Genomic DNA, 23,337 nt, shown 5'->3' with positions numbered 1-23,337 from the left:
GTGCTGGGGCAAGGCATGGGATAGAGGGAAAGTGAGAGACTGTGTGGGGGTGGGGGCATTGTGTATGTCTGTGTGTTTGACTCCACCCTTTTGGCCACATCTGGCCACTCCTGCAGATGTGGCTCTGGCCTGCTGGCCACAGAGTCGTCAGTGTGGCTGACAGAGAAACCACAGAGGAATGTGCTTAGTTTATGCTGGGGGAGGAGTGGGTACTGAGAGACATCTTGCTCAGGCTTTTCACACACACCTCAAGTGGGTCACCCAGGCATATTAGGCGTAAAGGTGGGATGGCTTGCCCCTGGCCTGGTGATACCCTTCAGTGCTGTGGTCTCTGAGGACTCATTTAAGGGGAGGGGGCCATCTGGGTCTCTCTTTGTCCCTACCATTACATCCCCTTCCCACTCTTGGTGTAGGGTCAGGTGTAGGGGAGTGGGGGTGGGAGGAGTCCTTAGAGTCAGACTTCTCACTTGGCCAGGGATGCAGTGGGACACTTTGCTGGGGGGGACCATCTTTTTTATCCCTGTGTAGCTTCCGCGGGCTAGAGTTAGGGAACGTAGGATTTTCTTTGGAGAAATGGAGAAGAAAGAAGATGAGCTGGTACTGCCTTTCTGCTTCCTCCTTCCCAGGCAGTGGTAATCCTGCCTTCCCCTTCCTGTTAGCTGCGGGTGGCTTTGTGGGGTTGTGGGTTGGGCTTAGGGGTTCTCTGCTGGTATGGTGTTTGCCTGGTTGCCCTGACAACTATTGGGCAGTGGAGTGGAATGACATTCAGTGGCCAGAGGACAGCGCTTAGTGATCAACAGGTCAAGACCCAACCTTCCCATAAGCCATTTGGAATCTTTCCCATTCCTCCGCCCAGTGTCCATGTGGACCTCAGAACTACCCTCTACCACGTTTCTCTTTTCAGGGGGTACTCCCCTGGTTGGAGACTGAGGTCCTTGCCACAGCTCCAGGTCCCCCTCCCCCCATCACTCTTCTTCCTGTCTGATTCCCTTTCCTTTCCTGTCTCCTCCTCCCACCTCCTCCCTGCACGCCCATTCTCAACCCCCCTCCCCCCAACACAGCTGCTGTTTGGCTTACTCTATATATAGCGGCATTTTCAGGGTAATTACAATAAAACTATTGAAAGGAGATAATCCACCAGAGGAAGCCAGGCTGACTCCCAGTCCCATCTTGTCCCTAGCTTGGTGCAGCCCGGCATCCCCTTTCCCTGAATCTCCTGTTCCCATCCGGACCCTCATGCCTGTCCCGCTCCCTGTTCCCAACCTGCCTTGTCTGCCCTGGCTGGGATGAGATTTCGAGACCCACAGAAGACAAGCTGTCTGGAAGCTTCCCACAGATCCAATCTCTGTTTCTCTCTTAGGTGGGGACAAGGGAGGGGACAGTAAGTGAAAGTGTATTAGATTCATATTGTGGTTCTCCAGTCATCTGGCTGTGTTTGGTCAAGCTACTTAAAACTCTCTCTGCCTCAGTTTCCTAATCTGTGAAATGGGTAACAATAATAGAATCAAACTGATGTGTTACTGTGCAGTTTAATGAGTGAGTCGTGCATATAAAAAGCCAAGTATTAACTGTTAGTGACAGTATCTGGTGTTGAGTCCTGACACTCATCAGCGGTCACTCTTCACACTCTTGCATAGATGTTTTTTTTTTTTAATTCGAACCCAAGACTGGGCTGGCCCTACCTGCAGCCCCGTTGCATAGTTTCTTATTGAAGTTCATGGCTTCAGCTTTGTCTAAAGAAAGTGGAATGTAGAATCTCTGGGTGGAGGGACTGATGTCATTCAGGGTAAGTGGGCCTGTCTGGTAGTCTCATGGTCCTGGGGTCAGGTTGTCATGGCCTACAGCAGTCTGGGGCTGGACCCACTGACCCTTGTGCGTTTTGTGCCCACAGTGGAGGTGAAGCCAGTGCTGCCAGGAGCCATGCCCAGCTCCATGGGGGGTGGAGGTGGAGGTAGCCCCAGCCCAGTGGAGCTCCGGGGGGCTCTGGCAGGCCCCATGGACCCTGCGCTACGGGAGCAGCAACTGCAGCAAGAGCTCCTGGTGCTCAAGCAGCAGCAGCAGCTTCAGAAGCAGCTCCTGTTTGCCGAGTTTCAGAAGCAGCATGACCACCTGACGCGACAGCATGAAGTCCAGCTGCAGAAGCACCTCAAGGTGAGCAAAGGGGGCTCAGGACTCACAGGAGGCACAACCCTGCCTGGGCCCGGCTCACCGCCGCCTCTGCCCTCCTGCCCACCGCAGCAGCAGCAGGAGATGCTGGCGGCCAAGAGGCAGCAGGAGCTGGAGCAGCAGCGGCAGCGGGAGCAGCAGCGGCAGGAGGAGCTAGAGAAACAGCGGCTGGAGCAGCAGCTGCTCATTCTACGCAACAAGGAGAAGAGCAAAGAGAGTAAGGCCAGTGGGCAGCTCCTCAACCCCACCACACCGCAGCCCCGGCTCCAGGCACCCAGCTCAGCTGTGCCCTGTCCCATAGGTGCCATCGCCAGCACCGAGGTAAAACTGAGGCTCCAGGAATTCCTGTTGTCCAAGTCAAAGGAGCCCACGCCAGGCGGCCTCAACCATTCCCTCCCACAGCACCCCAAATGCTGGTAATGGCTCTGGGGGACAAGGATGGACAGAAGGGTCCTGCTCAGGGGCTGCCTGGTTGTAGGAGCAGTTTGGGGAACCCTGCTTTGAAATCCTAGTTCTGCAGTCTATTGTAGAAAGGGAGCTCCCCATCCCATTTCTCTTCTTCCTCTTCTTAGGGCCCATTTCTTCCCCTCTCTGTAGTATACAACCTTAGCTCCATGAGGGGTAGGGGTAGAGGTCATCCTCCCTCCCCCCATGCGGCCTTTCCATAGCTCTACTTTGCTATGCTGGGTGTGGTAGCATATATCTATAGTTATGGAACTCAGGGGATGGAGGCAGAATGGATAGGGGTTCAAGTGCTAGCCTGGGTTACATAGCAAGTCTGAGGCCAGCCTGGGCTACATGAGAACCTGTTTCCAAAAAAAAAAAAAAAAACCCAAAATAAAAAATATCTCCCAAGCCAAACAGCTAGTTATCAGGTGGCAGGTCGGGGGCTAAGTGGTCAGGGGGTTGGTAGTAACCTAGATCTGCTTCCACCCCACCCCCAGGGGAGCCCACCATGCTTCTTTGGACCAGAGTTCCCCTCCCCAGAGCGGCCCTCCTGGGACGCCACCCTCCTACAAATTGCCTTTGCTTGGGCCCTATGACAGCCGTGATGACTTTCCCCTCCGTAAAACGGGTACGTGAGTCCTGGCTCTCAGGAATGTGGCTTCAGGGTAGAGGTGGGCATGTGTAGAGGGCAGCGCTGCTAGAGTTGCCCTGGACCGGGCGGGGGCTGGACATCAGGTTTCTGTGTATATCAATCTTGAGCCCAGCTACTCTCTCTCCAGCCTCGGAACCCAACTTAAAAGTACGTTCGAGGCTAAAACAGAAGGTGGCAGAGCGGAGAAGCAGTCCCCTCCTGCGTCGAAAGGACGGCACTGTCATTAGTACTTTTAAGAAGAGAGCAGTTGAGATCACAGGCACAGGGCCTGGGGGTAAGATCTCCTCTCCTGTCTTACCGGTGAAGGTCTGGGAGGAGGGGTGGCTCAAAGCAGGCCCAGGTGACAGCCGCTTCTCCTGTAGTGTCGTCCGTGTGTAACAGTGCGCCCGGCTCTGGCCCCAGCTCTCCCAACAGTTCCCACAGCACCATCGCTGAGAACGGCTTTACTGGCTCAGTCCCCAACATCCCCACTGAGGTACAGGACTGACTGAGGCCTGGGGGTGGGGAAGGGGGCACAGAAGCTCTTGCTGTCTTTTGGAAGGCAGATTTTGGCTCTTTCTGGTCTAGCTGAGTGCTCAGCCAAGATGCCTCTGTGTACATTTGGAGGGTTCTTGCCTGGATGTGTTGCCTTGAAAAGAGATTTGTTCCACAGGCTCCTGAAGGGCTCTGATCTCTGTCACCCCCCACTTGGAGCTCAGGTCCAGGGAGTGAGAGACCAGAGTCCTTGGCCTTGGTCTAGGTTGCCTTTCTTGGCTGTCTCTCCTTTGCCTGTTTTCATGTTCTTCTCTTCCAACTGCTCCTCTAGATGCTCCCCCAGCACCGGGCCCTCCCTCTGGACAGTTCCCCAAACCAGTTCAGCCTCTACACGTCTCCTTCTCTGCCTAACATCTCCTTAGGGCTGCAGGCCACTGTCACTGTTACCAACTCACACCTCACCGTAAGTACAGTGCACCTACCCTAGCTAGATGTTGACCTTCCTAAGGCCCTAAGGGAGCTGAGACTGCGCGACCTGATCTGGTGGGAGGGCAGAGAGTACCTGAGGGATGCTGGTTGGAGTTGGTAAGACCGGCAGTATAAGTCCGTGCCTTATCTGTAATCACCCTTCGACTTCACCAGGCCTCCCCGAAGCTGTCGTCACAGCAGGAGGCTGAGAGGCAGGCCCTTCAGTCCCTGCGGCAGGGTGGCACACTGACCGGCAAGTTCATGAGCACATCTTCCATCCCTGGCTGCCTGCTGGGAGTGGCATTGGAGGGTGACACGAGCCCCCATGGGCACGCTTCCCTGCTGCAGCATGTTTTGCTGCTGGAGCAGGCCCGGCAACAGAGCACGCTCATAGCGGGTGAGTGGGTGAAGGGTGTGCCTGGGAAGGGGCGTTTGGCTCTCATGGGGGTCTCAAGTCAGGCCTATCTCTTAGGGAAAAGGAGCCAGGGATACTCTCCAGCCCTGCCACAACCATCAGCCATTTCAGTGATTTCTTCCACATTCTGAAAGCATCAGGTACCAATGTTTGGTGTGCTAGGCAGTCATCCGAACTTCCTGCTGTTCATTCATATCCCAGAGCAGAGCTGGCCAGAAGGAATAATGCAGACCATATTTGGTTTATTCAGTTAGGGTTTTGGTTTTGCTTTGTCTTGACTCACTGTGTCACTGTGTAGCCCAGGCTGGCCTCAGACTCACGGCTGTTCTCTCGGCCTCCAGGGTGTTGAGATTACAGACTGCAGACTAGACACCAGCTGCAAACCATACATGTGACCTAAAACTTTCTAGTAGCCACATTTAAAATTTTTATAGAGGGCTTAGAAAGCAGCTCACTGGGTCAGGTGATTGCCCCACCAGTTGTGGGGTCTCAAGTTCAGATCCCCAGTGTTCACATAAAGCCAGACACAGCTGCACAGTTTATATTCCTCGACTCCCACAGTAAGACGAGGCAGAGAGAGAACCCTTGGAAGCTCCCAGGCCAGCTGGGCTGGTATACATGGCTGTAAACAGTAAGAAATACTGGGTTAAACAAGGTAGAAGGCAAGGACTGTCATCCTAGGCTGTCCTCTGACTTCCACATGCTCTGCTGCACCCACATACATGAACACATATGTACACACATAAATGCCATACACATACTATTTTCTTATTTTGAGTCAGTCTCATATGGCCCTGGCAGGCCTCAAGCTCACTGCATAGATCAGGCTAGCCTCTAAGTCAGAGATCCACCTTCACTTTGCTGGGATTAAACAATAGGTGCCACTGAGCCCAGCAACATTTTTTTTTTTCCTTAAAGAAATGGGTGGACTTAATCTAATACTATATATTTTTAACTCCTATCTAGAATATTATTATCATTTCTGTTTTTGTTTCATGCTGAGCTTTGGAACCCCATGTATGTTTCATACTGGCAGCACATGTCATTTTAGGTCATGTACCCAGGGCTCAGCCACATAGGGTCTGTGGCAGTGAAGCTGGACAGCATTAGGCAGTCAGCCCCAGGCCAACATGCTTAGGGGTTCCTTGGCCTAGAACTTCTCAGCCTAGTAGGATCTGCAAAGTCAATTGGCAGGGATGTCTTTTTGCAATTGGAAAGAACTACTCATTGTCCTCTGTGTGGTGAGCCCAGGACTACCTGTGCACTCTGGCAAACCAAAGGAATAGAAAGGTGACGCTAGGAAGGCTTGCTGGTGCCAGTGGCTCTGAGCTCACTGTTAAGGTCATAAGGAGGAGAGAGAATGGGTCTCAGCCTTAGGGACAGGGTGCTCCCCCACAATGGTGCTTACTCCCCTTCTTTGCCTCCATAGTCCCACTCCATGGGCAGTCCCCATTGGTGACGGGTGAACGTGTGGCCACCAGTATGAGGACAGTGGGCAAGCTCCCGAGACACCGACCTCTGAGCCGCACTCAGTCCTCCCCACTGCCGCAGAGTCCCCAGGCCCTGCAGCAGCTGGTTATGCAGCAGCAGCACCAGCAGTTCCTAGAGAAGCAGAAGCAGCAGCAGATGCAGCTGGGCAAGGTACATCCCGAGAGGGGACAGGTTCCTGATCGGGAGAGGGAGAGAAGGGTAGGAGACCTACTTGGGCTAAAGGTTGCCACTGCCACCCTCATCCCCAGACGACCTGCTTTCTTCTCTCAGATCCTTACCAAAACTGGGGAACTGTCAAGGCAGCCCACCACCCACCCTGAGGAGACAGAGGAGGAGCTGACGGAACAGCAGGAGGCCTTGCTGGGGGAGGGGGCTCTGACCATGCCCCGGGAAGGCTCTACAGAGAGTGAGAGCACCCAGGAAGACCTAGAAGAGGAGGACGATGAGGAGGAGGAAGAGGAGGACTGCATTCAGGTCAAGGATGAAGATGGCGAGAGTGGTCCTGATGAGGGCCTGGACTTAGAGGAGTCCAATGCTGGTTACAAAAAGGTACCTCCCACCTACCGTCTTTCCTCATCCTTTGATTTCCACTCTTGATTGTCGGTTCCCAGTGGTGTAGTTGCCAGGCCTTGAACAGCTTTCTAAAGAAAAGAGGGGCGGAGAGACCAGGAGGGAGTGGGAGGGGGCTCCTGTGCGGTCCCTGAGCTGTGCCTGTCTGTCAGTCTCCCTTTGTGACTGCCCTTGTCTTTTAACTGTGTGACTGTGCTTGTGCGAGTGTGCACGCACATGGTCTCTGTGTATCTGCGTTTGTGCCTGCGTTGCTGGTTGTGCGTTGGTCTCTGCGTGCATGTGTACACACACACACCCCCACTGTTACTACAGTGTGCCTTGAGCCTAGTGCGCTCCATTCATTGCGGACACAGCCCCAAGCCCTCAGGCCTGACTCATCCCGCCCCCACCCACCCCCGCCCCTCTCAGCCGCTTACCTCAATGCTACTATTTGGGGTGACTCATCACATCCTCCATCTTCCCCATCTTTGTCTGGAGATAGCAAGCCTGGAGCATCTCCTGTCCCTGGAGGGAGCAGGTGGGAGGAAGTGGTGGAAGGAGGAGACTCGGGGGCCCTCTGGAGGCTGAAAGGGCCCTGTACTCAGCCCCATTCAGACTGAGCCTTACACAGGCCTCTTCCTACTCCTTTCCAGTTGTTCGCAGATGCCCAGCAGTTACAGCCCCTCCAGGTGTACCAGGCACCCCTCAGCCTGGCTACTGTGCCTCATCAGGCCCTGGGCCGCACCCAGTCCTCACCTGCTGCTCCTGGGAGCATGAAGAGCCCCACAGACCAACCCACTGTGGTGAAGCACCTCTTCACCACAGGCAAGCCTGACACTGGTCGTCCCATCCTTCCCTACTTGGGCTAACGGTTGCCACAGCCACCCCCACCCACAGATGGTGTGCTTCTCCCAGATCCTTACCAAAACCAAAAAAGGGGTCTTCAGCTCTCCCTGTGTACCTCAGCTATTCATGGGAGCAGCAGCAGCTTCTTTGCCCGCAGGGGCGTGGGCAGCCTGCTCCTACTCCCTGGGCAGCACTGCCTTCTCGGTGCCCCCTACTCCCCACCTATGATATTTGCTTTTGCACCATCTTTCCACAAGTCCTGGAGCCTTTGGTGGAATCCACTGTCTCTTTTAGTTTTTGTTCTTCTAGCCTCCTGTCTGCCTTCCCCCGTAAGGTTGACAGTAGGTCTCAGTAGGCTCCGGAAGGCTTTTGCCCAAGAGGTTGCCACGTGCTAGGTTCTAACAGGGTGCAGACTTGCTGAGGATGACTTTATCTCCCCAGTGGGGAAAACTACGCAGGCCAGCGTGTTGGGGGAAGAAGGAACGTACCCTAGGAACAGTAGAGGGATGTAGAGGACAGAGGTTGAGACCAGTGGCAGCCAGGCTGTATTTAAAGAGAGGAATTTGAGGAGAGGGAAGAGGGTCCTTCGGTGGGTGTTGGTGGATAGCTAGGGTAGCCATAGATAAGGGTGTGGGTTAGGGTTCAGAACAATCCTGGCTGACATAAGCATCTGTGGCTCAGGTGTGGTCTATGACACGTTCATGCTGAAGCATCAGTGTATGTGTGGAAACACACATGTGCACCCAGAGCACGCCGGCCGCATCCAGAGCATCTGGTCCCGGCTGCAGGAAACTGGTCTGCTCAGCAAGTGTGAGGTGAGGGAGCCCCTTGCCTTCAGCAGACTTCCATCAGAGTGGTCCCCTCCTAGCAAAACCCCTTCCACACCCTAGCCCTCCAGTCAGTTCTGAAACTTCCTTTGTTCCATCCCTTGTGATCTGCTCTCATGGTCCCCAGCTACCCTGGGGAAGAGTCCTGGAACAGGACATGGGGGGTTGGGGGTATCTCTCAGGGCCAAGGCATAGTTGCTCCAAATCCCTTCTCCTGGAAGCTGTGAGCATTGGACTGTGGTTGTCAAGAGAGTTAAGCCTTGTTGACATTCTGTGGCCTCTCTTGACCTCTGACAGCGGATCCGGGGTCGTAAAGCCACACTGGATGAAATCCAAACCGTGCACTCTGAGTACCACACCCTACTCTATGGGACCAGTCCCCTTAACCGGCAGAAGCTGGACAGCAAGAAGCTGCTTGGTAAGCTGCAGGACATGGTCCCACACGTGCCCTCAGTTGAGTGTGATAGTGCTGTCCTAAAAACCACCAAGTCAGAATAGGCAGTGCGGTCCTAGTGGGTGCCATTAGCATACTGACTGAACATGCTGGAGGGCGTCAGGCATGAGGGTGGGCCTGATGATGGTAGGTGATCTCCCAAGATGGTAGAGGGAGCTCGTCTCCCCAGAACAGGAGCTAGAGGCTCTAAGCCGGCATGGACTGCATGCAACCAGACACCTTTTAGTGCATTTCTGTCTCTGCAGGCCCCATCAGCCAGAAGATGTACGCCATGCTGCCTTGTGGGGGCATTGGGGTGAGTTGGATATGTGGAAGTGGGAGTGGGCAAGTGGCTTTCCCAGCTTTGCCCCTTTCTCCCCATCCCCGTGGCTGCTGGTCTGCTCTCTGGTGCCCACTCCCATTCCTCCCCTCCCCCCCGCAGAGGGCACACTGAAGCCCGATCTCCTGCCCCCGCAGGTGGACAGTGACACTGTGTGGAATGAGATGCACTCCTCTAGTGCCGTGCGAATGGCAGTGGGCTGCCTGGTGGAGCTGGCCTTCAAGGTGGCTGCAGGAGAGCTCAAGGTAAGGATGTTCAGTGGCCTCCAGACTCCTTGGCTGGGTCCAGATGTTTTCAGGAGCAGATGTTTGGACTTCCCTTCAGTGAGACATTGACCTTTGCAACTTTGATATCTTGAGTGCTAAGATGGGGAGAAGCTGCAGGGTCAGCCAAAATGTGAGGGTCAGGAGGGACCAAGTAGGCACTAATGCCTGAGACTCCTGTGTTTATCTGCAGGGAGAGACAGCTGTTTGCCTTGGGGCTGGTGGTGGCGGGGGCACAGCTGACATCATAAAAGTGTATTTCTTTTCCCGTCACTGTCTGGCTTGTGCTTCTCTCCTGAGTCTGACCACCCTGTCCCTGGCCACATGGCTTTACTGACTGTTGCCCTTCTGCTTGTACTTCAGAATGGATTTGCTATCATCCGACCCCCAGGACATCATGCTGAGGAGTCCACAGCCATGTGAGTACCACTCTGACCTGACCCCCGCCCTCTGCCATTCGCCCTTCCTGTCTTTTACTTGAAGCAAACCTCTTATCACTCAAGCTGAACTCCCGACTCTCTTCTCCTCCCCACACCCCTCAGGGGATTCTGCTTCTTCAACTCTGTAGCCATCACAGCTAAACTCCTGCAGCAGAAGCTGAGCGTGGGCAAGGTCCTCATTGTGGACTGGGTAAGCAAATGGGCTGAGATGCTGGGCAGGGAAGGGCAGAGCGATGGCAGTAAAGGCCTTCAGAAGTGCCCTACCCCTGGGCAGCCCACTGCACTTCTGGGTGGCACTAGGATCCAGTCCTTGGCCTCATAGACTGATAACTTTATACCCTGCTTCATCATCATGAGGGTCCTTTATCCCGGGAGGGTGGCTCCTCCCTGTGAGACCCAGGTTCTAGCCTTATTTACCCTGTGTTCCCACTAGCACTTCCAACAGCCAGATTGATTTCTTACCGTGAGCAGTGGGGGCAGATATGCTACCCGTACTGCCATAATCCATTTTCCTCCCTGCCCTTCCCATAAGGGCCACTGTGTGCCAGGACCTGACACTGCTGCTCACAGCCACCTCTAGCAGTGCAAAGTAGTCATCAAGTTCTCTTTGTGCACACCCTGTTTGGGTTACTTAGCTGGGATGTCACACTCAGCTCCTGAGGCCGTGAGTGCTCCTCCACCTCTGCAGTCACAGTGGGAAAAGTGCACTCACCGCTTGCGGGGCCTAGGGGTCACAAGGATCACAGTGACAAGGGTCACATTTGATCAGTGAGGGTCAAATTTTTGAGACTCAATTTTGGTTTAGAAACTGGTGTATTCAGATGTAATGCACAGTTACAATCCAAGCACTCGGGAGGCCAAGGCAGGAGAATAGAGAGTTCGAGGCTAGCCTGCAGTATCTAGTGAGATCCTGTCTCAAAATAAAGCAAATTCGTGTAAGTGTTGGATCCTGCTTTAGAATTTATTTGCCTGTGTTAAATTTCTTACCAGCCTGAGTTTCCCTTGCACTTCAGTGGAATGGGTTCTGCAGGGAGATAAACCATATTCATCCCATGGCTGTAGAGCCTGGACTCAGTGCCACAGCCCCGGAGCCACTGGTGGGCTTGTCTTCAGAGCTAATGGTAGGGTGGGTGGGGAACAGCTGGCATGCTAAGCTTTGGATTAGAGCTTAGACTGTTGCCCAAAGCACCCTCCCCCTTTCCTCATCAGGACATTCACCATGGCAATGGCACCCAGCAAGCGTTTTACAATGACCCCTCTGTGCTCTATATCTCTCTGCATCGCTACGACAATGGGAACTTCTTTCCAGGCTCTGGAGCTCCTGAAGAGGTACAGTTCCCAGGCCTCCTTTCGAGTCCTTCCAGAAGGTAACAGGAGGCTAGGACCTGGCAGGAAAACACAGAAATCTGTTCATGGTGCTGTTCCCTGTGGCATCTGAGGGTTCCTAGTGGGAGGACCACAAAGGTCTGACTGCCAACTGGGCAAAGCAGAGGTCAAGGGAGTGAGACCTTGGAGGCAAGGGTTGGGGCAGTTATTTGGGGTCAACAGGCAATGATAGCAACCTCTCCTACCTTATCATCAGGTTGGTGGAGGGCCAGGTGTGGGATACAACGTAAATGTGGCGTGGACAGGAGGTGTGGATCCCCCCATTGGAGATGTGGAATACCTGACAGCCTTCAGGTGGGGACTGAGAAGGACCAAAGGAGGGGTGGGGCCCTGAGCTGGCAGGGGCAGCAGGCACTCAGTTGGGGTGATGGAGGAGTATGGCCTTAATGGAGAACGGAGTGTGGCGAGGCTCAGCCTGGCTTCTGCTGGCATCAGCTTGGGCCATTCCTTTACAGGACAGTGGTGATGCCCATTGCCCACGAGTTCTCACCTGACGTCGTCCTAGTCTCTGCTGGGTTTGATGCTGTTGAAGGACATCTGTCTCCACTGGGTGGCTATTCTGTCACCGCCAGATGTGAGCCTGCTAGGGGTCTGGGAGGGTGTGGAACGCTGAGGTACATGGGACAGGGAATAAGTTGGCACTACAGGCAGCAAGACTTGGAGCCATCTTGCTAGTTCTTCTGCCCACTTCTCTGCCAGCCCTGCGTGTGGGCTCCAGGCATAAGTGGAATAGCAACAAAGTATCTTCCACTGGAGCTCTCTGGCCTTGACCTTCCCGAGGTGGTCTTAGAAGGTCCAGACACATTCCGCGTTAGCCTGTCCTCCATTAAGTTCGCGGTTGTAGGTGGATTGGGTTTAACTCTAAAGTCCTGTTTTGTGTTGTCTGTCTCATTTGTTTCTTCTTTCTTTCTCTTTGTTACAATTTACTAGTCATCCCTCTTTCTTTATTCCTGTGCAAAGGTTTTGGCCATTTGACCAGGCAGCTCATGACACTGGCAGGGGGCCGGGTGGTGCTGGCCCTGGAGGGAGGCCATGACTTGACCGCCATCTGTGATGCCTCTGAGGCCTGTGTCTCGGCTCTGCTCAGCGTGGAGGTGAGTGGGAGACAGAGAGATAGGACAGCAGGTGGGGACTGATGGGTAAGCAGGGACATCCATTTCCCTGGATCAAAGGGCCTCAAGGGCTCTTCAAGCTTTGCCTAGGTCTGAGTAGTAGGCCAGGGAAGGCTTTCTGACTAGGGCTTCTTCCCCAAAGCCTGTTTGCCAGCACAGGAATGTTGGGCTGAATGGGGATAGTGAGAGCTAAGCATCACTCCTCATTCACTCTAAGCCTGCTCTTCTTTCTCTGCCAGCTGCAGCCCTTGGATGAAGCAGTCTTGCAGCAAAAGCCCAGCGTCAATGCAGTTGCCACACTAGAGAAAGTCATCGAGATCCAGAGTGCGTGGGGACAGGCAGAGGGGCTCATCTTTCAACCTTCCCAGGAGGCAGGGCATATGGGAGTGGGATCTGGATCAGCCTGCCCTCCCTGAACCTGTCTGTCCCTCTTGTGTAGGCAAACACTGGAGCTGTGTACAGAGGTTTGCCACTGGTCTGGGCTGCTCGCTGCGGGAGGCTCAGGCAGGTGAGAAGGAGGAGGCCGAGACTGTGAGCGCCATGGCCCTGCTTTCCATGGGGGCTGAGCAGGCCCAGGCTGTCGCCACTCAAGAGCACAGCCCCCGGTAAGCATTACACCTCCCGTCCCTCTGCCCTGGCCCAAGGTAATGTCCTCTACTCAGTGCTCTCTCTGTGTTTGTCCCCACAGGCCAGCAGAGGAGCCCATGGAGCAGGAGCCTGCCCTGTGACACCCTGGCCCCCATCCCTCTGGGCTTCATCATTGTGATTTTGTTTATTTTTTCTATTAAAAACAAAAAGTCACACATTCAACACTGTGTGCTGCGTGGGTCTCTCAGCCTTGTTGTTTCCAAGTGGCTTCAGCCCTCCTCCACTAAATGGGCCACGGATCAGCTTTAGAAATGCATTTCTTCTATGGGGTGTTGGGTACAGCACCCACTTTGCCCGTGTTATATCTCATACCCAATTCCCTGTATTTTCTTTTCCACCATGGACAGTACTCCAGGTAGTACTTCCAACTCTGGAGCTGCCTGAGTTGGGAGCAGTAAGCTGGTGCCCGGGCCTCAGCTGCCATTTGGGGAATGCCTTAATTTGCAATCTGCCTCTCTCCGCCCTCAGGATGAGCTACTACTATTTAAGATGCAGAGTGGAGGGAAGGTAGGTGTCCACCCCATACTTCCCCTTCTTCTCTGTCCCCCTCACCATTCTGCAGACACCTCTCTTCTCTAGCCTCAGCACTGAAGACTTGGGCCTTAGATTTTGTGGCTGGGTTTTGTCTTTTATTCTTGGGTGCCCCAGGAGCTCAGAGGGTACAGGGTGGTATGCAGCTGGGTTAGGAGGGGCCAGGAGGATTTGCATATGCAGGCAGGTTCTCCATTTTATTCTGGACCAGCCTAAGGAGGGGAGAAGGTAGACTCACTGGACCAGATTTTCTCTATTCATCAGCCTGCTGCAAGCAGAAGGATCAAGATTCGATTCCTTCCTGGAGCCTTTTTACTTTGAAACCTGGGAATCGTGAAAGAGACTGGACAGGGTAGATGTAATTCTAGAATGAACAGGGCCAGAACCCAGTCTAAAAGCCAGCCCAGGCCCCTGGGGGGGGGGGGGGGGCTAGCTCTCAGCAGGAGGTTGTTAGGAGCTATCCACCTTTTCCAGCAGCCCTGTGTCCAGAGGCTGGAGCCCACAGACTTCCAGTGAATGTGGTCTAAGCCTATAGGAAACCAAAGATGGGAAATGGCTCCTAGGGAGCCAATTCTTCCTCCCCTATACCACATCCCCAGGGCTCAGCTATCTGTTTACATGCTGTCTGGATGAGGCCTGAGCAGGGCTGAGGGAGATGGGAGCCCCACCACTATTAGTTTGCTGTGTGTTTGTGTGTTGTGTAGCTCCTCCTTGCACTGAGCCAGCGGCTGCAGGCCTCCCACTCTCCTGCTTTGTCTCCCTGGACATGAAGTCTAGTTAAGTATTCTGTATCCCAACACACTGTTTTGTCCTTGTGTAAATAAACTTGTTTGTGGCAGTGCCTTCTGGGAATAATGTCTGTTCTGTGGGTTCCCAAATGGGAGTAAAAGTTCTCATTACTTTCCTAGCCAAAAACGCTGCCTTTTCTTCAGCCTTGGGATAGAATTCAGTCTGAGAAGCTGGAGGCCAGGGCAGGAGATCTCTGTCCTACTGGGGAAAGCTGAGCTCCACTGAACTGTTACTACCATACCTCAAGAGATGTCTGCTATGGCCTTGGCGGGGGGGGGGGGGGAGAGGGCAGGAATCGAGGTCCCCACTGAGTTTCCAGCCCCCTTTTACTTTTGTCTTTGTAGAGACAGGAATTGGGTAGGCTCCATTGGTATTTATAGAGGTTAGGTCAGTAGAGATGTAAGCACAGGCAAGAAAGGAATTCAGAAGTTTTAAGGGCTTTATTGGGGCCTTCCTGAGCAGCTTGTCAATATCAGGAACCCAGGAGCTCCCCATCCCACCAGACCTCCTGTTGCTTTTGCTTTGTGGGGACCTGGGGAAAGGCAACCTTTTGGAAACAGAGTTCCTTCTTTAAAGGGGGCTAAGACTGCAAAGCACAAGACAGAATTGAAGTTCAAGGTGAGAGGACCTGCTCCGGAGCCCAGGAAAAGGGTTGTTTTCTGGTGGTCAAGGAGTGTTGTCTTTGGGGCAAGGGAGGCAAAACATATCAAGAGGAGCGAATGGGCGGTGCTTCCTGGGCACTCAATGTATGCACCACCCAGGGCACAAGGGCCAAGACCAGGCATGGCCAGAGGGTATATTTGAGGAAGTTGAAGATGTAGAAGAGGCTGATCTGAGGTGGGTGGCCTAGCCATTCCAGGAAGAACAACAGCCCCATGGCCAGCACAAAGCAAGCTATTTTCTGGCCATTTCCTAGGTGTGCTCGCCGTATCTGGGCATAACAGGGAGTGTGGAGGGCAATGCCCAGACCCAGGGCAGATCCCGAGTCACGGCTCAGTGAGGCAAAGGGCCGACTGTCCATGTGCACCCACTCGGGCCGTTCACACCACTTGGAAGCCAGGTTGATGGACCTGTGGGGAAGAAGAGTCTTTGCCAGGAGAGCCACTGGCCATCTTACAAGGTGGTCTGCTCCCACGTGTTATGACCCCGTATCTCTGTCTAGAAACAGTTAACATAACCTTTTATAGTCAAACAAATCTACCCTCTAAATACAGGTGAGACAGGACAAAGCCTGGACAGGACAGCTGCCCAGACTCTAAAGCAGGACTTACTTACCAGGAAAGATCTAGGCCCAGTGTAAACAGAGTCCAATACAAGAGGCTGGCACCCAGCATGAGGGCCAGAGCAGTCAACCCATAAAAGCTAAGTTCCCGCTCCATGGGCACCCGGGGGCTCATTAGCCAGCCAAGGACAACACCTAAGGGAATGGGGCAAAAACAGTTTCAGGATGTTTGGGGAAATGACCCGCCCCCTCACCTACAATTCATCTCAGCAGCAGAACATACTAAGACAGAGGTGGGGACCTTGAGGTTGGCTCTACAGAAGCTTGGAATGCTGGGAAGTTCCTAGACTGGTCCTCTCATTGCCAAAGACACCCTGTGGGCCACCCTTTTGTCCCCAGTTGCTCACCACTTATAAGGCCGGCCAGCACTTGGTGAGGGAAATGTGCTAAGAGGAAGACCCGAGATAGGCCGACTGCCAATAGGAAGGTGCAATAAGCCAGGCTAGGAATCACCCTCACCCAGGGGCTAGAAAGAAGAGAGACAGATGGCTCAAGGGATGTCCAACATGGCTTAGCTTTCTTCAGCATCCAAACCCTTAAGAGTTTAAGCCAACACCCCCAGGTCACCACAACTCCAGCTCCCAAACTAACATGCTGTAGAGATTTTGGAATCCAGAATGCTCCTAGTAGTGGGTAATACTAAGGTTATACCTGCGAGACCGAGAGGCCACCTGAGAAGAAATGGCTGTCATTACGGGCCAAAGAGCTGCGCCTGTGATCATGCAGTGACCAGAGGGGCTGCCTGCCAAGAGATCCAGAAGTTCATGGTGAAAAAATAGAGTGGAAACCCAGGAGCCCATGGTGACCCTTCAGGAAATCTGCCCCCTGAGATGTTAAGGCAGCTTTCCCCAGTACCATCATTCCCTCTTGCCCAATGCCTTTCTCCAAAGGCCATCGAGCTTCTGCCTTGCCACGTCTCTGGCTTTATGAGGTGAACAGCTGGCATAAGGCATGTCACCCAACCTGATCTTCCCAGAGTTTGTTTGCTGGACCAGTAACTGAGAGGCTGGGCCCATTTGGACCACGCTAGCTGGAGTATATGGAGATGTTTACCCGGACCTTAACCACAGCAGGGATGGGAGGATGTTGGAACTTTCCCCACCTGGACCAGTCTCACAAGAAGAAGGGAACTGATGAATCTGGATTGGAGTCTGGGTGGAGTACCCGGATTCATGCACCCACCAGAAGGGCCTGTCTCCAAACAGAAACCTGGGGGAGACAAGATACAAGACTATATATATATCACACACACTTTGCAAGAGGCATAGAGGGGATGGACGGAATCTGGGGGGCCTGCTTGGTGCCCTCAGAAGGGCACTGATTCTAGATATTTACCATGTATTTTTTTTTAAACGTTGGAACACAAAGAAGTACACGTTTTTCCTTTTAAAGTGATGTGCAGGCCAGAGGTTGGAGAGAGAGACAGAGACAGACTGTGTAGGGGTGACAAGTGCTTTGACACAGGGGTCCCACTCTTATTCCCCACACTGCCCAGCTGGCTCTTCGCAGGCCCTGGTTCCCTGACTTCTCTGTCTATCCCTGTTCCTTCTCTCAGTTTCCTGGTTCCAGCCTGAATTAGCCAGTCCTGAATCATACAGGGTGAGTGAGTTTTGAGTGAGAAACTGGGAGAAGGGCAGGTACAGAGGAGCCTGAAAAAGAATAAGGGAAAAAAAAATCCGACTCCCCTGGCCTAGCAGGTTCTTGTCTAGTCTCTGGAAAAACTCACATAGAAAAGGCTTCTGTGGCCAGATAGAGACAAGATGGGAGAGTAGGAAGCCAAGTATTGACCACAAAGCTATAAAATGAATATGGGGTCAGGTATGCTAGTGTACACCTGTCATCCCAGGATTGGGAAGACAGGAGGACCACCATTCTGGGTTGGATGGTGAGACTTTCTCTCCATGAAGGAGGAGAACAATCAGAGGCTTTGTTACTTGGATATTAAGCACTGGGCTTATCCAGACTCTGAGGGAGGAGGCAGCACAAAGCATAGGGCAGGAGCCGTTAGGCCTGGAGGAAATGATTAGACAACTGCCTTCAGGTTTACAAGCCCCTGTGGAGAAGGGCGGGAGGGAGCGGGACTTCAAGTCTGCTTTTCAGCCCGTCATTCTAGCCTATTCTACTACAAGGCTGGGGCCTGGACCACAGCAGTGTGGAGTAACTCCCTTCCGTACTCTGAAGACAGAAAAGCAAATAAGCAAACAAACACTGTGGCACAGATGAACTCCAAGGGCTGCAGAAGCCCAGCAATAGGGGACCCCTGACTTCTTAGAATGAGAAAGCTATACTAACTACTGGGAAAAGAAGGGAAATGTTCCTTTTAGACAGGGTAAGGTTTCCCTTTAGTGACTAACATTTGGTGCCTTTTAAACTTCACTGGGCACATTATAACCAGGGGGCCTTGTTAAAAATGCAGATCTGGCCTGGAGCCTGAGATTCTGTATTTCTAGTAAGTCTTCAAGCATTGGCTATGCTTTTGAGCCCCAACCAGGAACCACATCATTAAACTGGTGCCTAGCTTAATGTAAAACAAATGGATAGATGAATAAAATGTTCAGTTACGAAAGAAGATTTTTTGGCTACCTAAATTTCCGCAATAATTGCTAAAATGCAGATATCCAACTACAACTAAACTAAGTTATGAAATCCGTAGGTCTGAGGCGGAGACTGTATTTGCAGTTGAACACGCCCCTTCAGAAGTTGGAACACGCCCCTTCAGAAGTTGGAACAGTTGAGGATGGGTGAAGTGTGAGGTCTCTGGCCAAGATATAAAGAGACTCTCTGTGGCCAAGATATAAAGAAACTCAAGGTGAAAATTAGGGCCCAAAGGGATAAGAGTAGGTAGCGTTGCCTTTGAAGTACCTACTTGGGGGAGATCAGGGCCCCAAAGGGTTAGGGGACCAGGGTGCCCGAAGGCTTCTCGGTCTGTCTCACCACTTGAAGACGAGGTTGAGCCACTCAGCAATGAAGGTGATCCAGAAAACGGAGATGCCCAGGCGGCGGGAGGCGTAGTAGGCCGCGGGGAAGGAGAACTGAAAGAGGTTCTTGGGATCTCCCAGAAAGGTGACCCAGAGCCACATATTCTCTAGCCCGGGAAGCCGGTTCTGTAGTGCTTCAGCCATCACGATGCCCGCGCTCAGCGTGGACTCCATGGCGAGTCAGGAGTCCTCCAGGCTGGAGCCCGTTGTAGTTGAGGAACCTTAGCAGAAATGAAGCGGCTACCTGCTTGCCCTCTAGAGCCCTTTCTAGCCCCCGGCCCCACCCTCCCCGCCAGGGGTCTAAACCAAGTCCCAACCCCGCCCCGCCCCGTCCCGCCCCGCCCCCGCAGTCCCTGACACGCGCGAACTGGAGCCGTAGCTTGTACTGTTTGCTCCGGTATTCTTTCTCGGCCTTCCTCGCTACTGGACAGCGGAGGGGACAAACCTTTGCGAAGGCGTTTCCTCAGGGCCCCACGTGGTCGCTGTTGCTAGCACGTGGGCTGCCGGCGGCGTAGTGCAGACACCCGCTGCTGTTGCGGGTTAGGGAACCTAGGGACCAACTGTAGGTCCAGTTCCTTGTTCTGATGCTGCGAAGACGATGTCTACTCTCCAGGGCCAGGGTATTTTCTGGATCTGATCTCCTGTTTTCCAACATCACTACCCATTTCTCGCAAATCTAGACCGTTTGGAGAGAAGAGAGTTAAAGCCAACCTCGAGTTGTACACACTCTTGGTCGACATCTACCTGTCTCTTGCTCAAGATTCTCTCATCCATGTCTTCCTTCAAGAACCCAGTGTTTAACAAGTGTGTGTTATGTGCGAGGCTTGGTCTCACCCCTACTACCCTCCAGCCTTTCAAAACCCTCTCTGGGTAGATAAATCAAGAGATAGTATTTCCATGAAAAGAGGAAGGACACACGCTTACAGTTTAAAATAATTTGTAGTCACACAATCCTAGGGGAGATCTGCTTAAAGGAAGGAGCCAGTTGATTCAGCTCTTCGATTTTTTTTTTTTTTTTTTTTTTTTTTTTTTTTTTTTTTTTTTTTTGCTTGCACGTGGTGGGGTGGGGATGGGGAGAAGTGTTTCAACACAGAATTTGCTCTCAAATTCAAGAGATCCACCTGCCTTTGCCTCATAAGTGCTGGAATTTAAGGCTAAAAGTATGCACTATCATGTCCAGCTTTTTGTTTGGTTGGTTGATTTTGTTTTGTTTTGTCTTGTTTTGTTTAAGACAGGGTTTCTATGTGTAGCTCTGGAAGCCTTGAAACTCTATAGACCTGGCTAACCTTCAACTTTCATACCCAGCGACCAGCCTGCCTCTGTCTACCAAGTGCTGAGACTAAGGGCATGAGACCACACCCTTGGATTTCTTAGTGCCTCAAGCAACTTTGTTCTTGAAGTCTGAAGAGTGGATGAATGTGAAAATAAAATTAAGAACATGTTTTTCAATTGCTTCAAGAAACCAAAATTTTATACAGACGTCTTTTGTTTGTTTGTTGAGACATGTTCCTAGCTGTCCTGAAACTCACTAGGTAGACCAGGCTAGCCTTAAGTTCACAGAGATCTACCTGCCTTTCTCCCACTTCTGGGATTAGGCTTGAGTTTATTTTTGAGGTAGATCTGGCCCAGGCTGGCCTTGAACTCCCAATTCCTTAGGAGTGCCGAAATTATAGGTATGGGCAACCACTACCCACTTATATGTCGTTGTTTTTTAGTTTAGTTTGTCTCACAGGGTTTCTCTGTATAACAGAGCCCTGTCTGTTCTGGTCTGTCAGCCTGTCCTTCCCCCATGCTGGAATTAAAGGTATGTAACACCACACCCTGCCACAATTCCTACTTCTCAAGGCCTCTGAGATCTGCCCTGGCTCCAGTTTCTACCTTCACAACTTTACCAATCTATATCAGCATCCTGATTTGTAATTGTTTGATACCATCTTTCACCTCCGCAGGCACCAAGCACACATGTGGCCCATATACATCTATGCATGCAAGATACTAATAAAAATTAAATAAATAAACTTCATAAACTTTTTAAAAAGGTTTAAATGTGTGTAGTTCTGAGGAGTGTCATGAAATCTGGACAGAGGATCATACCTTTGTCTAAAATCCATGCTGAATTTTCTTTTATCCATTAGTCAATTAGACTTTTATTTATTTAGCTAGTTAGGTTTTTTAGACTCTCTGATAACAGTCCTGGCTGTCCTGAAACTCACTTTGTTGACCAGACTAACCTGGAGTTCACAGAGATCTCCCTGCCTCTGCCTCCAAGTGCTGGGATTAAAGGTGTGTGACAATGCTGTCTGCTGATTAAAGATTTATTTATTATTTATATGAGCACAATGTAGCTGTCTTCAGATGCACCAGAAGAGGGCGTCAGATCCCATTACAGATGGTTGTGAGCCACCATGTGGTTTTTGGGAATTGAACTCAAGGCAACTAGAAATGTAGTCAGTGCTCTTAACCACTGAGCCATCTCTCCAGCCCCTGCTAGACATTCGAGAATGAGATAAGCTCCTTCAGTATTGTAGTAATGGTCAAGTAATTCTTATTTTATATAATTAGGACCCAATGAGTGATGTGGCAAATCAGAGATGTCATAGAAAAGCTTCCTTTAAGTGAAAGGTTCTGAAAGACACTTTGAGAAAGAGACCATACTCACAAAACTTTTATTATGATATATTAAGAGCATTGTATTTGAGCTAGGTTGTGGTGGCGCAGAACTTTGATACCAGTCCTTGGGAAGCCAAGGCAGGTGGATCTCTGCAAGTTCAAGGCCAGCCTGATCTACAGAGTGAGTACCAGGACAGCTGAGGCTACACAAAGAAACTCTATTTCCAAAACCCAAAACAAAACAAAGCAACAAACTCGTTCATTTTAACTAGAAGGTGTTTTTACTGGGCCTAACAGAAACTCTGTCTTCTCTTTTTATGCATAGAAGAAAAATTCTATGTAGACATTCCTATTTTTAGAGTTTCAGACAGGAACAGGGGAGACTAACTACAATGGCATATAAAAAGTGGAGTTAGGAGTCCTTTCCTTTCCACTGGGTGCCGGCTGCTTGCTGTTGAAATGAGCAAGTTCACGAAACCCAGGAAAGTGGTGCTGCTCCTGCCTAGACACTACTCTGGATGCAAAGCCGTCACTGTGAAGAACATTGTTGATGACACCTCAGACCGCCCTTACAGCCATGCCCTGGTGGCTGGAATTGACCGCTATCCCCGAAAAGTGACAGCTGCCATGGGCAAGAAGAAAATGGGCAAGCGATCCAAGATCAAGTTCTTTGTGAAAGTTTATAACTACAACCACCTCATGCCCACTCAATACTCTGTGGATATCCCCTAGGACAAAACTGTTATAAACAAGGATGTGTTCAAAGACCCATCGTTGTAAGGCAAGGCCAGGAGAGCCCAAGGTCAAGTTGGAGGAATGATACAAGACAGGGAAGAACAAATGGTTTTTTCCGGAAACTTCGATTTTAGATATATTTTTGGTTTTGTTATTAAAATGTTTTTAAAAAGTGGAGTCAGGGATGAGAATACATAGGTTAGCTGTGGGGCAAGGTTCCAGGTTCATTCGCAGCACTCTCCAAAGTGCCATTACATATATATGACTTGTCAAGGGGTCCAGAAGGACACGGGATTCCTTTGTAAAAGACAAAAGTATGGAGAAATCTTACTCCTATTATAATGATTGCACCAATGCCTCCAACACAAGGAAGTTTTTGCTGGCTGGAGCACACGGAAACACTTTTGAACTTTGTTCAGGCTCACTCAGTGCCAGAGCTGGCCCTTTGCCACTCTCTAAACTAGAGAAAGGTCAACCTGTTTCTCTGATTTTATATTGTGGGAGGGGGTGGGTGAAGGAGGGCAGCTGGTGCTAGGAGGTTTAAATGTGCATCTGCACAGTTCCTTCCTTAGGTTAGTTAGTATTGTAATAGCAAATGGATATCATTGGGAGGGGGACTTTGTCATCATTACTATCCCCTGTTCCCAACTTCCCCTTTTATGTATGTATGTATGTATGTATGTATGTATGTATGTATGTACGTTTCTACTGGTGCTGAGACTTGAACCCAGGACTTGAGAACGTCCCAGAGCTGTTTTTACTTTTACTCAACTTCCTGAGATCACAGGGCTACTGTTACTTACTTAGATACTATATGTCCTGCATGTAGGCATCATCTCACTTAAGCCTCCTTACTGCCTTTGGAGGCAAACGTTAGTATCTGATATAGATCAGTAAATATCACCTTTGTCAGAATCAAAACCATGGCTTTGCCAGTTGTGTGACCCTGACGATCTTAAGACTTCCGTTCTTTAGCTGTAAAATGAGGATATTGATTCCTTCCTTGAGGGGCTGCCAGATGCTCAATACATGGTATTTAGGTCCCACCGAAGAATCATTAAGTTTGATAATCTGCTTAAGGTTGTATTATTTAGTAAATGGCCTCAGATTCTAGTTTGCTTAACCCTACAGCTAATGCTTTATGTACGACTACTTAATAGTTGGTTATAATCATTTTGAGTGAGTGCTGGTAAGTCCTGTGAGCTTCTGGTTCTTCGTATGCAAATGAAGATAATATTTTATAGAGTTCATTCATTAAATGTGTTTGTGTAAGGTGTGGGTTTAAGCGAGACTTCAGTTGCTTTTCCTTTCTCCATTTCGTCCATTTATCCTTTGTTCCCTTAGTTTCCAAAAAAGCCTTGCAAGCACTTAGCCAAGCTGACCGGCGGCCGCACATTTTACTGTACTCAAGATTTCTCTTTATTTCCTCTTCCACCTAGGCTCCCGCCCCACCCA

The 23,337-nt window shown here is 51.3% G+C and overlaps 2 protein-coding genes and 1 pseudogene across 14 annotated transcripts in view; 2 read left to right on the top strand and 1 right to left on the bottom strand.

Annotated features, from left to right (window-relative positions):
- Positions 1–13,119, top strand: part of HDAC5 (histone deacetylase 5) — a 34,154-nt gene extending 21,035 nt beyond the window's left edge. For 7 of the 10 annotated variants that reach the window (XM_080923310.1, XM_080923315.1, XM_080923314.1 and 4 more), the window contains 24 exons: positions 1,892–2,151; positions 2,239–2,383; positions 2,468–2,582; positions 3,111–3,241; positions 3,393–3,539; positions 3,628–3,740; positions 4,071–4,202; positions 4,382–4,604; positions 6,052–6,263; positions 6,384–6,662; positions 7,316–7,487; positions 8,190–8,323; positions 8,633–8,753; positions 9,035–9,084; positions 9,246–9,353; positions 9,735–9,790; positions 9,914–10,001; positions 11,021–11,140; positions 11,394–11,491; positions 11,653–11,771; positions 12,158–12,291; positions 12,549–12,633; positions 12,749–12,914; positions 12,998–13,119. In XM_080923310.1, the coding sequence (XP_080779436.1) occupies positions 1,892–2,151; positions 2,239–2,383; positions 2,468–2,582; positions 3,111–3,241; positions 3,393–3,539; positions 3,628–3,740; positions 4,071–4,202; positions 4,382–4,604; positions 6,052–6,263; positions 6,384–6,662; positions 7,316–7,487; positions 8,190–8,323; positions 8,633–8,753; positions 9,035–9,084; positions 9,246–9,353; positions 9,735–9,790; positions 9,914–10,001; positions 11,021–11,140; positions 11,394–11,491; positions 11,653–11,771; positions 12,158–12,291; positions 12,549–12,633; positions 12,749–12,914; positions 12,998–13,037 (3,248 nt within the window). In that variant the 3' untranslated portion in view covers positions 13,038–13,119. Of the gene's footprint in view, positions 1–1,891; positions 2,384–2,467; positions 2,583–3,110; positions 3,242–3,392; positions 3,540–3,627; positions 3,741–4,070; positions 4,203–4,381; positions 4,605–6,051; positions 6,264–6,383; positions 6,663–7,315; positions 7,488–8,189; positions 8,324–8,632; positions 8,754–9,034; positions 9,085–9,245; positions 9,354–9,734; positions 9,791–9,913; positions 10,002–11,020; positions 11,141–11,393; positions 11,492–11,652; positions 11,772–12,157; positions 12,292–12,548; positions 12,634–12,748; positions 12,915–12,997 lie in introns of all 10 variants that reach the window. The other 3 variants (XM_080923308.1, XM_080923312.1, XM_080923311.1) reach the window with 1 other exon arrangement.
- A 1,600-nt stretch (positions 13,120–14,719) lies between these two features.
- G6PC3 (glucose-6-phosphatase catalytic subunit 3) lies at positions 14,720–18,947 on the bottom strand. Of its 3 annotated transcripts, none has more exons than XM_080924102.1 (7): positions 18,906–18,947; positions 18,494–18,758; positions 16,662–16,768; positions 16,211–16,301; positions 15,907–16,025; positions 15,553–15,694; positions 14,720–15,347 (listed from the first exon to the last, which is right to left on the bottom strand). In XM_080924102.1, the coding sequence occupies exons 2-7, from the start codon at positions 18,709–18,711 to the stop codon at positions 14,984–14,986; spliced, it is 1,041 nt and encodes a 346-aa protein (XP_080780228.1). In that variant the 5' UTR covers positions 18,712–18,758; positions 18,906–18,947; the 3' UTR covers positions 14,720–14,983. The 3 variants fall into 3 exon arrangements, with proteins under 3 accessions (XP_080780228.1, XP_080780229.1, XP_080780227.1); XM_080924103.1 differs by having other exon boundaries at positions 18,898–18,912; XM_080924101.1 differs by lacking the exon at positions 18,906–18,947 and having other exon boundaries at positions 18,494–18,821.
- A 2,659-nt stretch (positions 18,948–21,606) lies between these two features.
- Positions 21,607–22,051, top strand: LOC308425233 (large ribosomal subunit protein eL27-like; annotated as a pseudogene). Its single transcript has one exon. The product of its transcript is annotated as a large ribosomal subunit protein eL27-like (transcript).
- Positions 22,052–23,337: the final 1,286 nt, after the last annotated feature.

Source organism: Micromys minutus (assembly GCF_963924665.1).
Source record: "Micromys minutus genome assembly, chromosome: 10".
NCBI classification, from domain to species: Eukaryota; Metazoa; Chordata; class Mammalia; order Rodentia; family Muridae; genus Micromys; species Micromys minutus.
Note: the sequence above shows the minus strand (reverse complement) of the source record. Positions and strands in the feature narration are given on the sequence as shown.